Source organism: Micromys minutus (genome assembly GCF_963924665.1).
Source record: "Micromys minutus genome assembly, chromosome: 2".
NCBI lineage: Eukaryota > Metazoa > Chordata > Mammalia > Rodentia > Muridae > Micromys > Micromys minutus.
The window spans coordinates 46967776-46981942 of record NC_137971.1 but is presented as its reverse complement, the minus strand read 5'-3'; the positions used below and the strand labels follow the sequence as shown (position 1 = coordinate 46981942).

Here is a 14167-nt window from a genome sequence, read left to right as displayed (position 1 = left end):
TTTGAGTGTTTTTCTTGTTTCCTCTTTAAAAGCTTCTGAATCTTTTTGCTTTTTCTCTCGTTCTTCTTAAGTATCTCTATCAGCATCTTGAGGTATGATTTCAGGTCTGCATCTTCTTTTTCTGGAGTGTTTGGCATTCCAGTGTTTGCTGTTATGGAAGAGCTGGGTTCTGGTGTTGCTAGATTGTCTTGGTTTCCTTGGGATATACTCTTTCCCTTTCCTCTTGCCTTTTGTTGTTAGTGATATGTTATTGCCTTTCCCTTGTATCTGGTCTGTGTCCCTGGATCTCTACTGGTCCAGGTGGCAGATGGGCCGAGCCCTGTTCTACTCCTCAGAGTTGCCGGGTGGGAACAGAAGTTCCAAAGTTGTGTTCCTGGTCCCTGGATCAGGCAGGGCAGGGTGGGGGGGTGCACTTTTTGTGCACACTTCGCAGAGATCTCTATGCTCCCAGGCTGCCTAGATCTCCTACTCACCAGTTTTCAGCCTTTACAAGCTGCAGGTCCAGGTGGCAGATGAGCTGGGCTCTGTTCTGTGCCCTGAAGTCCTTTAATGTCTATTAATAAAGCTTCATTGTCTCACAAATGAAAATTAAATTTGATTAAGTAATTGACTTTATACTGGAGTTTTGGCTCACATCTGCAATCTTAGCACTCAGTAGCAAATACAAGAGGGTTGTTGTGTCTGAGGATACACCAGGACATTTAGTGGACATTCTGCTAGCCTGGGTAATAGAATAAAATCCAATGTAATAATAAAACCAAAGGAGCAAAGCAAATGTTATCATGTTAAACTATTGATTTGACAACCTTTTACTGTTTTAAATATCTAAATAAAGAAAATAAGGAGAAAGCATAACAGTTTATTTTTTTAATGTTTGAAACAATTATGGTGCCAAAAGGCAGAAGTTACTTCTCTATCATATGAGAAGGTCCAAGTCTTTTCCTGAGTCTCCTCATGGCTGTCTTTATCTCCTGGTTCCTTAGAGTGTAGATCAAGGGGTTAAGCAGAGGGGAGATAACCGTGAAGGTGACAGAGATGGCTTTATCTGTGGGGAGGGCAGTGAAGGGTCTGGCATAGACATAAATGCAGGGCACAAAATGCAGGGTGACCACAGTGATGTGGGAGGTGCAGGTAGAGATGGCTTTCTTCCTCCCCGCTCCTGACTGAGACTTCAGCAATAATAATATGACCATGTAGGATATCAGGAGCAAGAAAAACCACAGTGTGGTGAGCATTCCATTATTGGAAATCATCAGCAGCTCAAACATAAAGGTGTCTGTGCAGGCAAGTTTGATGACCTGGGGGACATCACAGTAGAAAGTGTCAAGAACATTGGGTCCACAGAATGGGAGTGTCAGCAAGAGAGAAATCTGCACTATGGAGTGGGCAAAGCCTCCCACCCAGGAGGCTGCTATTAACCCAATGCAACGGCCTCTGCTCATGATGGTCACATAGTGCAGGGGCTTAGAGATGGCCACATAACGATCTAGAGCCATCACAGACAGAGAAAACACATCCACTCCCCCAATAAGATGGAAGAAGAACATCTGAGTGAGACAGCCATTGAAAGAGATGGTCTTTCTGTCTGAGAGAAGGTCCACTAGAACCTTGGGGGCAGTGATGGAGGAAAAGCAGATGTCAGCAATAGACAAATTCCTGAGCAAAAAATACATGGGAGTGTGAAGGTGAGACTCACAGGTGACTGTGACCATGATGAGAAGGTTCCCCAGCAGAGTTGTCACATACACCAGGAGAAGGAAAAGAAACAGCACCAAGCTCACTTCTTGACTTTGGGTTAGGCCAAGGAAAATGAGTTCTTTGATTCTGGTGTAGTTTTCCATCTGCATTAAATTTTCCTCTTTTTTTCTTTTTTTTCTTTGGTTTTAGTCTCAGTCTGCTTCTCTTGTCTTCCTAAACTCCTAAGGTAGAATTCATAAGTTTCTCATTATGGCTATTGTACCACGTTAACTTTCTCTAATTTGTCATTTTTTCTATTAGTTGTCCAGGGAGACTCTTGCTTATGATTAAATTTAGATTTTGGAATTCTTATGAAAGGTGATGTGTTTTTCCACTAAGGGCAGAGTTCAGGTGTTTAGTGAGAGAGGCAGTGCTGAGCCCACAGTGGTGAGACAGCAATTGGTCCAGTAGTTTCACCACCTCCTCATTCTGTTACCAACCAAGTGAATGATGGGACTCTGAACTGTGAGCTGTGAACATTATCAGTTTGATCAAGCATAGAAGAGAAGAAAACGTTTTCTCTCTCTGCTCTCTCTCTCTCTCTGCTCTCTCTCTGCTCTCTGCTCTCTCTCTCTCTCTCTCTCTCTCTCTCTCTCTCTCTCTCTCACTCTCTCTCACTCTCTCTCTGTTTCTCTCTCCCTCTCCCTCTCATTCTCTCACCCTTATTTCTCTCTGCTCTCTGCTCTCTCCACTCTCCACTCTCCAACCTCACTCTTTCCTCTTACTTTTCCTCTCCTTCTTTTTCTCTGTGTCTCTGAGTCTTTCTCTCTTTCCTTTCTCCCCCCTCTCTCTCCCCCCTCTCTGTCTCTCTCTGTGTCTTTCTCTGTCTCTGTCTCTGTCTCTGTCTCTGTCTCTCTCTCTCTCTCTCTCTCTCTCTCTCTCTCTCTCTCTCTCTCTGTGACTAATGTGGGATGCCAAGGAATGAGGCTTTCTGGTTTCAACTCAGGTTCCCTATGTTAGTTCTGTCAAAACATTTCAGTGAACTATAAATCTACTCTCCTGTCCACTATTCTTGTCTTCTCTCCAGTATGCATCATTAACAGATCAATTTTTAAGATTTCAGAGATTCAGGGTGTCCTTGAGGGTCTATTTATCTCAAGCTATACCGTGCCTGGTAAATGGTTCTTTCATGAATTCTTGTGAATAGGTAGTTTTTGCTTAGTCGCTGGAGATGCAAAAGAGATGAAAATGGAATTACCTCAAAATCACAGCAATTGTTTGTTGAGAATCTGAACTTTAAATGTAGTTTTATTTATCTTCAAAGCCATTTTGTTTAGTGGAACAAGCAGTCTTTCATCATTCATTGAGCTGGAGTTATTTCTGCATGTTAATTGTAGTGTAAAGATACCAGAAAATTTCTTCCCGACTGGCTTGAAAATTTACGACATTTCCAGATAAACTTCGATATATCATACACCATTCTATCCTCTCACACCTCTGCAGATACCCCAGGCTGTGGAGCAAAAACCGATGTTCAAAAAAGAAAACCAGATTTTTCCAAATTAGATCAGATTGTATTCCTGATACTATTTATCAGGAATTTCAAAAGTATATATTATATCCATAATTTTTTAGTACTTTCTCATACATTGGTTGTGGTCCTTATAGTACAGCTGGGACTGGACTTACAGTAGCTACATTGCACAAAAGTGCAGCAAAGGTTTTATTCTGAAACCGTGTTCAGTCTGAGGAACATAAAAATATTTAATGCAACTACAATTGTGGAGATCAACCAATTATATCCTAGTGTCCTGAAAGCACAGCAGGGCTCTATATAGGGCTGTTATAGGAAAATTTAAGCTTTAACAGTGGAGACAAAAATTTGTCACTGTCTGGATGAAGAACAGAGACAGGGAATTCATACCAAAAGGTAGTGAAATGGCACAGCCACACAGAGATGCCAGAAAAATGCAGTGCAGTGGACTAGTGGAGGTGTGTGAGGAGTTTTGGTAGGAGGCTTTTAGTAGCAATGCCATTCCTTGCCTCATTACTTCATCAATAAATGTTTAACTATTTAATTCTATGGTTCTTAGGTATTGTCAACTCAATGAGTGATAGATCTAGGAATACTACCTACTGGGTGTGCATTTCATGAAAGAAAGAATGCATAAATGTGGGGAGATAAAAAGAATGGAGTTACATTGTTTTTTTCTAGTCTAATTCAATATATGTATCTTTATATTTTTATCCTACAGATATTTGCAAAAATTTGATTAGTTGTACTTTTCAGAAAACCCCTTTTTCATTCACCTTAACACAGGACAATCACACACCAAGCATTTGAAAAGCTCTTAACACTTGCCTGATAACTTGTCTCAGACTCAGGCTACCCTCTGAATTCTTCTTAACACAATGTCCCCTTCAAGTTTGTGACACCTACCTTTGTTGCTTGTTGGTGAGAAGATTGTCTTTGAAATAGTTATGAAATAGGTATGAAATAGTTTATATCCCCACGAAACATTAAAGTTAAGTTAGTTAAACAAAACCAATGACAACATCTTGTTCTCATTATACACAAAACCCTAGCTAGCAGCTGAACATCTTTACCTATTTTCTTTATCTTAAAACTCCAGATGATATGATATGATGCTAGGTTCACTGTGCAGCAACTGTTGACACTAATCCCTGGAAGATATGCTTCTGGATGTAAAGTCTTTTTTGTGATTGAATATCTTAGCGTCCTTGCTTATTTGCCTCAACAGCAACCTCAAGGAATCACATCTTTCAGGATCTTCTATCATGTTTCTTTCTTATATTCAAATCTCTCAGCCTTAGGCTTAATGTAAGGCTTGCACAGGAACTCTCACTTGGTAGGATAGTAAAAGTAGCTACCTAATTGTAATATTGATTGTGCAATTTCAATGGGAGTTATTAGAATATTATGTAGACTCATGCATGTACACATTTACAATTATTGACATATGTTGGCTGATGTCCAAATACTTTCGAGGCAATTCAAGAAATCCATTTGGTTTGTATCTCTAACATGTTGCCTTGGGACTCTGTCTCCTGTCCTGGTCCCTTAGTCTCAGGCTTATTATGAAAGGTATACATAGTTGGGCCAGCAGGTAGAAATCAACTGGCTAGTTGAACTGCTAGTGGTGGAGTTTCATTGGGGATTATTAAATTGTTGTCAACAGATACACCCATGTGTAAACAGGGATTATTATGGAAAAAAAGTTTTATTCAGGTTGTCAAGACAGAAACCAAATTCTCTTATTCTAAAGCATAAACAGCTCTTTGATACAACATGTCAGTCCATGCGACTAACATTACCAGGGTCTTTCTTTATGTCTTTAGAGTTACAAAAGATCTCATATTTGAATGCCCACATTTATGTTTAAAACGGAGCATTTGTTTTACATGCATTTGTGTTTTACCTGCATGTATATATGTGTGAGGGTGTCAGATGCCCTGGGATTAGAGTTACAGACAAGTTACATGAGCTACCACTTGGATATGGGAATCCAAACTGGGTTAGTTCTGATCTTCTTCTTCTTCTTTTTTTTTTTTTTTTTAATAAAAAAAATTGTATTTACTTAGAAGCATTCAGAATGTCAACAAAACAGCCGCAAATTTTTTTTTTTTTTTTTTTTTTTTTTTTTTTTTTTTTGCAATTACAGAGTGGTATTCAGTTAACAGAACAATTATCTTCTTATAAGCTGCATCAGAGACAACTGAAGATGAAGAAAAAAAAAAAAAACCCAAAATAAAACCAAAAGAAAAAAAACCGGAAAAAAAAAAACCAAACTACTGTCCCCATATATAACTAATTTGTGCTGTGCACCAACAAGAACCTGCTTTAAATTTCCATGCCAATTTACAACCCCCAGACTGTACCAGGCAAGGTTAGTGGCTATTGAAAATACCACCAGGACAGGGCTATCTAAAGACACATTCGGTAGTGTGTTAACTATACAAAAAAAGACACTGTACAGTTTAAAAACAAATCTTACACAGCCTTACATTTCAATTTTTTTCTTTAAAAGGAGTGAGTTGTGTACAGGGGGGTTAAATGCTTTATAGACAAGAAAAAAAACTGCGCTAGAACCAACTTATTCATCATCATCATCTTCTTCTTCATCTTCGTCTTCCTCTTCTTCCTCCTCTTCCTCATCTTCTTCATCCTCCTCATCATCTTCTTCTTCCTTCTTTTTCTTGCTCTTTTCAGCCTTGACCACCCCCTTTTTCGCTGCATCAGGTTTTCCTTTAGTTCTGTAGGCAGCAATATCCTTTTCGTACTTCTCCTTCAGCTTGGCGGCCTTCTTCTCATAGGGCTGCTTGTCATCCGCGGCAGTGTTGTTCCACATCTCCCCTAGTTTCTTTGCAACATCACCAATGGATAAGCCAGGACGCTCGCCTTTGCTTTTTGGGCGGTACTCAGAACAGAACAAGAAGAAGGCCGAAGGAGGCCTCTTGGGTGCATTGGGGTCCTTGAACTTCTTTTTGGTCTCCCCTTTTGGGGGGATGTAGGTTTTCATTTCTCTTTCATAACGAGCCTTGTCAGCCTTTGCCATATCTTCAAATTTCCCCTTTTCTTTAGCAGACATGGTCTTCCACCTCTCTGAGCACTTCTTGGAGAACTCTGAGAAGTTGACAGAAGCATCCGGGTGCTTCTTCTTGTGCTCCTCCCGGCAGGTTTGCACAAAGAATGCATATGAGGACATCTTGCCTCTCGGCTTCTTAGGATCTCCTTTGCCCATGTTTAGTTGATTTTCCTCCGCGAGGCACAGAGTTGCCCAGTGCCCGTCCGGCTCTCGCTTGCCCTGGCGCTGTCTCTATCAGTTCTGATCTTCTTAACCACTGAGATGCCTCTGTATTCCCTACATGCCCAAATTTTTTACATGGATAAAGTCAAGAAGTTAGAAAAGTAGAACTGAACCACAAGTAGTTTCACACCACTTAGTTTCCTCATCAAGTAGAAAACATTATGGCTCTTGAGCGTGGATGTCCACTTCTACAGAATCCAGTAAATATCTATGGAGTATATTTAGAAAGGCACAGTTACCAACTCTTTCCCATCATTATAGCTTATAAAACCATCCATTTGGAGGAAGGTAGATAGAGATAAGTTTGTAAGTGGCAACACAGAGGGGCATTGGAACAACTGTACACACAATAGCACTGATGTTGTGTCAATGTACTGCTCCACAGAACTGGATGGTACAATCCAAAGCCCTGGAACTCAGATGAAATGGGAATCTTTGGTTGTTGTTCCTTCAAAGGCTGTGTAGTATGCTTCCTCATAGTCATCTGAGGTAAATGACTCTTATCCTCCATATTCTGTCTGTGTCATTGAGTGGCAACTTAAATGCACAGCAGCAGAAGCAAAGAGAGGAAAAGAAGCACTACATGGTACAGATAACTGACCTTGCCAGAAAGCAATTTTAAGTTAATCACTTTTCTCACACAGTATGGAAGCTGCCTATGTACTCATCTTAATGTGTCAAAATGCCTGTCAAAAGTAATTTAAAAGAATGATTTGTGTCGCTTAGACTAGTAGGGCACAGTCTAACCTGGGGAAGTCATGGTAGGCAGGGACATGCAGAAAATGTAAAAATTGGCTCTGGAGGGATGGCTCAAAAGATTGGCTGTTCTTCTAGGATGTAGTTTTAAATCCCAGAATCCACAGAGATTCTCATCTATAACTTCAGCCCCAAGGGATCCAATTCCCTCTTCTGGTCTCTGTGGGTGAACATACATGTAGACAAACATGGAGAGAAACACTCCCACATCAAACGATAGAAATACAGACAGACACACTGATAGCTAGAAAGCTAGCAAGCAAGCAAGCTAGCTAGCTAGCTAGAATTGTGGGGCCAGAGAAACAATTCAATGGTTAAGAGCACATACTATTTTTCCAGAAGACCTGAGTTAATCCTTAGCATTCATTAGGTGGCTTTTAATCACCTGTAATTCCAGCTGTATGAAGAGCTGACTGCTCTGGTTTCTGCAAGCACCTGTACTCATATACATATGCAAATACACAATTTAAAGTGATGAAAATGGATGACAGGACGCCCAGGCCGGTGTGTGTCTGTGTGTATGTGTGTGTGTGTGTGTGTGTGTGTGTGTGTGTGTGTGTGTGTGTGAGTGTTTGTATGTGTGTGTGTGTGTGTGTGTGTGTGTGTATGTGTGTGTGAGTGTTTGTATGTGTGTGCGCGCTCCAAGCATGTATTTGTGTATCGGCGGTCCCGCAGGTCCCGGATGTTGCGGGCAGTATGAGGTGAGCGCAGGGGGACAGGGACCAGCAGCTGTCGCCGCCGTTCTCAGGGTGATGAAAAACCAGAAATCTTTGTCCCCTAACTTTGGAGACCCGTTTAACCTTCAAACTGGCGATGTCAAGGGTTCCAAGTCCTCCACCTCCGGCAGAAATGTCGAGTGGTCTCGTTGCTGAGAGCTGGTGCTATACACAGATCAAGGTAGCGAAGTTCTCCTACATGTGGACCATCAGTAACTTTAGTTTTTGCCAGGAGGAAATGGGTGAAGTCATAAAAAGTTCAACTTTTTCATCAGGAGCCAATGATAAACTGAAATGGTGTTTGCGAGTAAACCCGAAAGGGCTAGATGAAGAAAGAAAGCAAAGATTACCTATCGCTTTACCTGTTGTTGGTCAGCTGTCCAAAGAGTGAAGTTCGGGCAAAGTTCAAGTTCTCCATCCTGAATGCCAAGGGAGAAGAAACCAAAGCTATGGAGAGTCAGCGAGCGTATAGGTTCGTGCAAGGCAAAGACTGGGGATTCAAAAAAATTCATCCGTAGAGATCATCTCTTGGACGAGGCCAATGGGCTTCTCCCTGATGACAAGCTCACCCTCTTCTGCAATGTGAGTGTGGTACAAGACTCTGTCAATATTTCTGGGCAGAACACTATGAACACGGTAAAGTTCGGGAATGCGGGTTGGCAGATGAGTTAGGAGGGCTGTGGGAGAATTCCCGGTTCACAGACTGCTGCCTGTGTGTGGCTGGCCAGGAGTTCCAGGCTCACAAGGCTATCTTAGCAGCTCGGTCTCCAGTTTTCAGTGCCATGTTTGAACATGAAATGGAGGAGAGCAAAAAGAATCGGGTTGAAATTAACGATGTAGAACCTGAAGTTTTAAAGGAAATGATGTGCTTCATCTACACGGGGAAGGCACCGAATCTTGACAAATGGCTGATGATTTGCTGGAGGTCAGCCAGGATGAGAATCCCCACAGAGAGGTTCCTGCGGAGGGCGTCTTCGCACATGACCTTCCAATGCTCCAGGGCGTGCTCCACAGCACAGATCAGCTGAAAACTCAGGCACTGGATTTCATCAACTATCATGCTTCAGACGTCTTGGAGACCTCTGGGTGGAAGTCAATGGTGGTGTCACACCCCAACTTAGTAGCAGAAGCATACCGCTCTCTGGTTTCGGCACAGTGTCCTTTCCTGGCCCCCCCCCCCCCCCCAGAAAACGCCTGAAGCAATCCTAAGATCCTGCCAGTTGGAAGACTCCATTTATTTTCCAGAAGCAGCAGCCCCCATTGCTGCCACTGACTACCAGGTAGACAGCGCAACCTGTGGAGCTTTTACTCTGTCAGGGGAAAGACTACACCGTGACTCAGACTTTAAAACAGCACTAAATAACTTAGGGGAACTGGGGGAGGGAAGGGCCCAGGACTCGGGCCACTCAACCTAATGGAACCCTGTTGCTCTGTCACCATGTGCCCTTTGGCCTGACCAAGTTTGACACTGGGATTCAGTTTAGGCGCTGGCCCCAAGCACATCCCAGCAGTGGTACTTCGGAGAAATCTTGACATCTGACTGAGCAGAACAAATCGTCAGGTGCCTGGAGCAAAAAGGACAAAAAAAAAAAAAGCAGAAACAAATGGATATTTAGTTTTAAGAGACGGAAAAAGAAAAGAAGAAAGATTTTTTTTCAAAAATCAGTTTGTGGATTCCAGTAGTATTTATGTTGAAAGAAGCAAATTTTAGTCCTTCCAACTGTGGATATTTGTGAAAACTCACTACCATACAAGTATCAGAAGACCTCTCTCATTAGCACTTACTGTTTGCAAGAACAAGCCCATCCTTTTATCCTCTTATGAAAAGTGACGCGTGACGGCAGAGGGCAGGACGTCATCTCCTGGAAAATGAGTGTTTGACAGTAGTGGTTTCTGCAGAAATTCTTATTGGTGTTAAAAACTGAAAAAAAATTCATCCAGAATTCATACTGTCTTGATAAAAACTATGGTTCTGTTTTTTAGATATTGTGGAAAATGGAATTTTTGGCATTTTTCTCTGATTTTATTTTTTTCTTCCCTTCCCCTTCCCTTTTTCTGAGAGAGAGAGAGAGAGAGAGAGAGAGAGAGAGAGAGAGAGAGAGAGAGAGAGAGAGAGAGAGGAGAGAGAGGAAGAAAGAAGAAACAAATCCAGAAAATACATAAGACAAAAAGAAGAGAAAAGGAAATTTTATTATTGTTGCTATGTGAAAAAAAATCCCAGCCGACATGGCCTGGCTGTTTGTACCTGATTTGTTGCCGGTCCTGTCACTTCTGATTAGTCCCTCTTCCAAAGGGGAGACTTCCAAATGTTAACTTTTTCTTTTTGAAAATATAAATAATTACTACTTTGTAAAAAAATAATAAAGTGATGAAAATAAAATTAAAATAAATGTTCATTTTAGAATATAACATGTTTGTCTTGAGTGACTAAAGATTAGTTTTAAATATAGATAACACTTTTAAAATTTATTTTAAAAAACAAAGAAATTTGTACAAATACTCAGTATTTTTGCATAAAAGTATACAAATACCTTTTTTAAGGTTGTAATTAAGTATTTGTGGGTACATATACATACACATATGTATATATGTAACAATAATATAGAAAAAGAGGCTATTAATTTGAGGGGATAAGAGAGAAACTAGAAGGGGCTGTAGGGAGGAAAGGGAGATGTGATACAGTTCTATTTTAATTAAAATATATTCTTTTTTTGTTGAACTTCACACAGTCTGTGAGTTGTTTTTGGGGTGTTCAGAGCATCCTGGGGTTAGTATCCCATTATCAGTGACTGCATATTATGTCTGCTCTTTTGTGACTGGGTTATCTCACTCAGGATGATATTCTCTAGATGCATCCATTTTCTTAAAAATTTCATAAAGTCATTGTTTCTGATAACTGAGTAGTACTCCATTGTGTAAATGTACCACAATTTTTATATCCATTCCTCTACTGAAGGACATCTGGGTTCTTTTCAGCTTCTGGCTATTATAAATAGAACAGCAGTGAACGTTGTGGTGCATGTATCTTTGTTGTATGTTGGAGTGTCTCTGGGGTATATGCCCAGAAGTGGAATAGCTGGATCTTCAGGTAGTACTATGTCCATTTGTCTGAGGAACTGCCAGACTGATTTCCAGAGTGGTTGTATCAGTTTACAACCCCACCAAGAGTAGAGAAGTGTTCCTCTTTCTCCACAACCTCGCCAGCATCTGCTATCATCTGAGTTTTGGATCTTGGCTAATCTGACTGGTGTGAGGTGGAATCTCAGGGTTGTTTTGATTTGCATTTCCCTGATGGCTAAGGATGTTCAGCACTTCCTTAGATGTTTCTCAGCCATTCGATATTCCTCGATTGAGAACTTTTTGTTTAAGTCTGTACCCCATTTTTAATAGGGTTGTTTAATTCTCTGGTGTCTAATTTTTTGAGTTTTTTTATATTGTGGATATTAGACCTCTGATGTGGGGTTCGTAAAGATCTTTTCCCACTCTGTTGGCTGCTGTTTTGTTTTCTTGACAGTGTCTTTAACCTTACAGAAACTTTGCAATCTCATTAAGTCCCATTTGCCAATCTTTGACCTTAGAGCTCGAACCATTGGTGTTCTGTTCAGGAAGTTTTCTCCTGTGCCTATGAGTTCTAAGGTTTTCCCTATTTTCTCATTAAATAGTTACAGTGTACCTGATTTAATGTGGAGATCTTTGACCCACTTACTCTTGAGCTTTGTACAAGGAGATAAGAATGGGTCTATTTTCATTCTTCTGCATGCTGAGTGCCAGTTGGACCAACACCATTTGTTGAATAGGCTGTCCTTTTTCCATTGAAAGTTTACAGCTCCGTTGTCAAAAATCAGGTGACCATATACATGAGAGTTCATTTCTGGATCTTCAATTCTATTCCATTGATCCACATGCCTATTTTTGTACCAGAATCATGCAGTTTTCAGCACAATTGTCTTGTAATGTAGCTTGAGGTCAGGGATAGTGATTCCAGCATATGTTTTCTTGTTGAGGATGGATTTCGCTATTCTAGGTCTTTTGTTATTACAGATAAAATTGTACATTGTTCTTTCCAACTCAATGAAAAACTGGGTTGGAATTTTGATGGGGATTGCATTGAATCTGTACATTTCTTTTGGTAAAATTGCCATTTTTAAAATGTTGATCCTTCCAATCCATGAGCATGGGAGATCTTTCCATTTTCTGAAATCTTCCTCGATTTCCTTCTTTAGAGGTTTAAAGTTCTTGTCATACAGGTCCTTCACTTGCTTAGTTAGAGTCACACCAAGGTATTTCATAGTTTTTTTTACTATTGTGAAGGGTATCCTTTCCCTAATTTTTTTTGCACACGTTTGTCCTTTGAATATAGGAAGGCTACTGATTTGTTTGAGATAATTTTATATTCATTCACTTTGCTGAACTTGTTTATAAGCTGTAGGAGTTCTCTGGTGGAAATTGTGGTACCGCTTAAATACACTATCATGTCATCTGCAAATAGTGATGTTTTTACTTCTTTCTTTCCTATTTGTATCGATGTGATTTCCTTTTGCTGTTTAATTGCTCCAGCTAGGACTTCCAGTACTATGTTGAATAGGTAGGGGTAGAGTGGGCAGCCTTGTTGAGTCCCTGATTTTAGTGGGATTGCTTCATGTTTCCAACCGTTAAGTTTGATGTTGGCTGTTGGTTTGCTGTATATTGCTTTTATTATGTTTAGGTATGGGCCTTGGATTCCTGTTTTTTTCAAGACTTTTAACATGAGGGGGTTTTGAATTTTGTCAAATGCTTTCTCAGCATCTAGAGAGATGACCATGTGGTTTTTTTCTTTGAATTTGTTTATATGGTGGATTATATTGATGGATTACCGTATGGTAAACCACCCCTGCATTCCCAGGATGAAGCCTTCTTGATCATGGTGAATGATTGTTTTAGTGTGTTCTTGGATTTGGTTTGCAAGAATTTTGTTGAGTATTTTTGCATCAATGTTCATAATTGAGATTGATCTGAAGTTCTCTTTCCTTGTAGGGTCTCTGTGTGGTTTAGGAACTAGGGTCATTTTAGCCTCAAAAAATGAGTTAGGTTGTCTTCCATCTGATTCTATTTTGTGGAATAGTTTGGAGAGTATTGGTATTATGTTGTCAATAAATATCTGATAGAATTCTGCACTGAACCCATCTGGACCTGGGCTCTTTTTGGTTGGGAGGCTTTTGATGACTTCTTCTATTTCTTTAGGTGTTATGGGATTATTTAGATGGTTTTCCTGGTTCAGGTTTAACTTTAGTATCTGGTATCTGTCTAGGAATTCACCCATTTCTTCCAGATTTTCCAGATTTGTTGAGTATAGACTTTTGTAGTAGGATCTGATGATTCTTGAATTTCCTCAGTTTCAGTCGTTATTTCTCCACCTTCCTTTCTGATTTTGTTAATTTAGATACTCTCTATTTGCTCTCTAATTAGTCTGGCTAAGGACTCATCAATTTTGCTAATTTTCTCAAAGAACCAGCTTTTGGTTTTGATGGTTCTTTGGTTCATTTTGTTTCTAGTTGGTCAATTTATGTTCTCAGTTTGATTTTTTCTTGCAGTCTATTCCTCTTTGGTGTATCTGCTTTTTTTTTTTTTTTTGTTCTAGAGCTGTCAAGTTGCTAGTGTATGCTCTCTCCAGTTTCTTTTTGGAAGCACTCAGAGCTATGAGTTTTTCTCTTAGTACTGCTTTCATTGCATCCCATAGGTTTGGGAATGTGTTTTCATTTTCATTGAATTCTAGAAAATCTTTAATTTCTTTATTTCTTCTTTGACCCTGCTATTGTTTAATAGAGCATTGTTTAGTTTTCATGTGTATACGAGCTTTTTGTTGTCTTTGTTGTTATTAAAGACCAGCCTTAGACCATGAGGATCTGATAGGATACATGGGAGTATTTCAATCTTCTTATATCTGTTGAGACTTGTTTCGTGACTGATTATATGGTCAATTTTTGAGTATGTGCAGTGAGGTGCTGAGAAAAACTTGTATTTATTTGTTTTAGGATGATATGTTCTATAGATATCTATTAATTCTAGTTGGTTTATAACCTCTCTTAGTTTTACTGTGTCCTTGTTCAGTTTCTGTTTCCATGATCTGTCCATTAATGAGATTGGGATATTGAGGTCTCCCACTATTATTGTGTGGGGTACAATGTATTTTTTGAGCTTTAGTAGGGTTTC

The 14167-nt window shown here is 40.0% G+C and overlaps 2 protein-coding genes and 1 pseudogene across 3 annotated transcripts; 1 reads left to right on the top strand and 2 right to left on the bottom strand.

The window, feature by feature from the left end:
• Nucleotides 1–905: 905 nt before the first annotated feature.
• Nucleotides 906–1847, bottom strand: LOC308416834 (olfactory receptor 4D10-like; the record flags this gene model as incomplete). The annotated part of the gene is made up of 1 exon (XM_080911928.1): nucleotides 906–1847. The coding sequence occupies one exon, from the start codon at nucleotides 1845–1847 to the stop codon at nucleotides 906–908; it is 942 nt and encodes a 313-aa protein (XP_080768054.1).
• A 3640-nt stretch (nucleotides 1848–5487) lies between these two features.
• Nucleotides 5488–6494, bottom strand: LOC308416857 (high mobility group protein B1-like). The gene has a single exon (XM_080911950.1). It carries the CDS (start codon nucleotides 6438–6440, stop codon nucleotides 5793–5795), a length of 648 nt encoding a protein of 215 aa, XP_080768076.1. The 5' UTR covers nucleotides 6441–6494; the 3' UTR covers nucleotides 5488–5792.
• Nucleotides 6495–7992: 1498 nt separating this feature from the next.
• On the top strand, nucleotides 7993–9187 carry LOC308416819 (speckle-type POZ protein-like; annotated as a pseudogene). The gene has a single exon. The product of its transcript is annotated as a speckle-type POZ protein-like (transcript).
• Nucleotides 9188–14167: the final 4980 nt, after the last annotated feature.

Coding starts and splice junctions, on each gene's coding strand:
- LOC308416857 (XM_080911950.1), bottom strand. CDS start 6,440: ATGGGCAAAGGAGATCCTAAGAAGCCGAGAGGCAAGATGTCCTCATAT.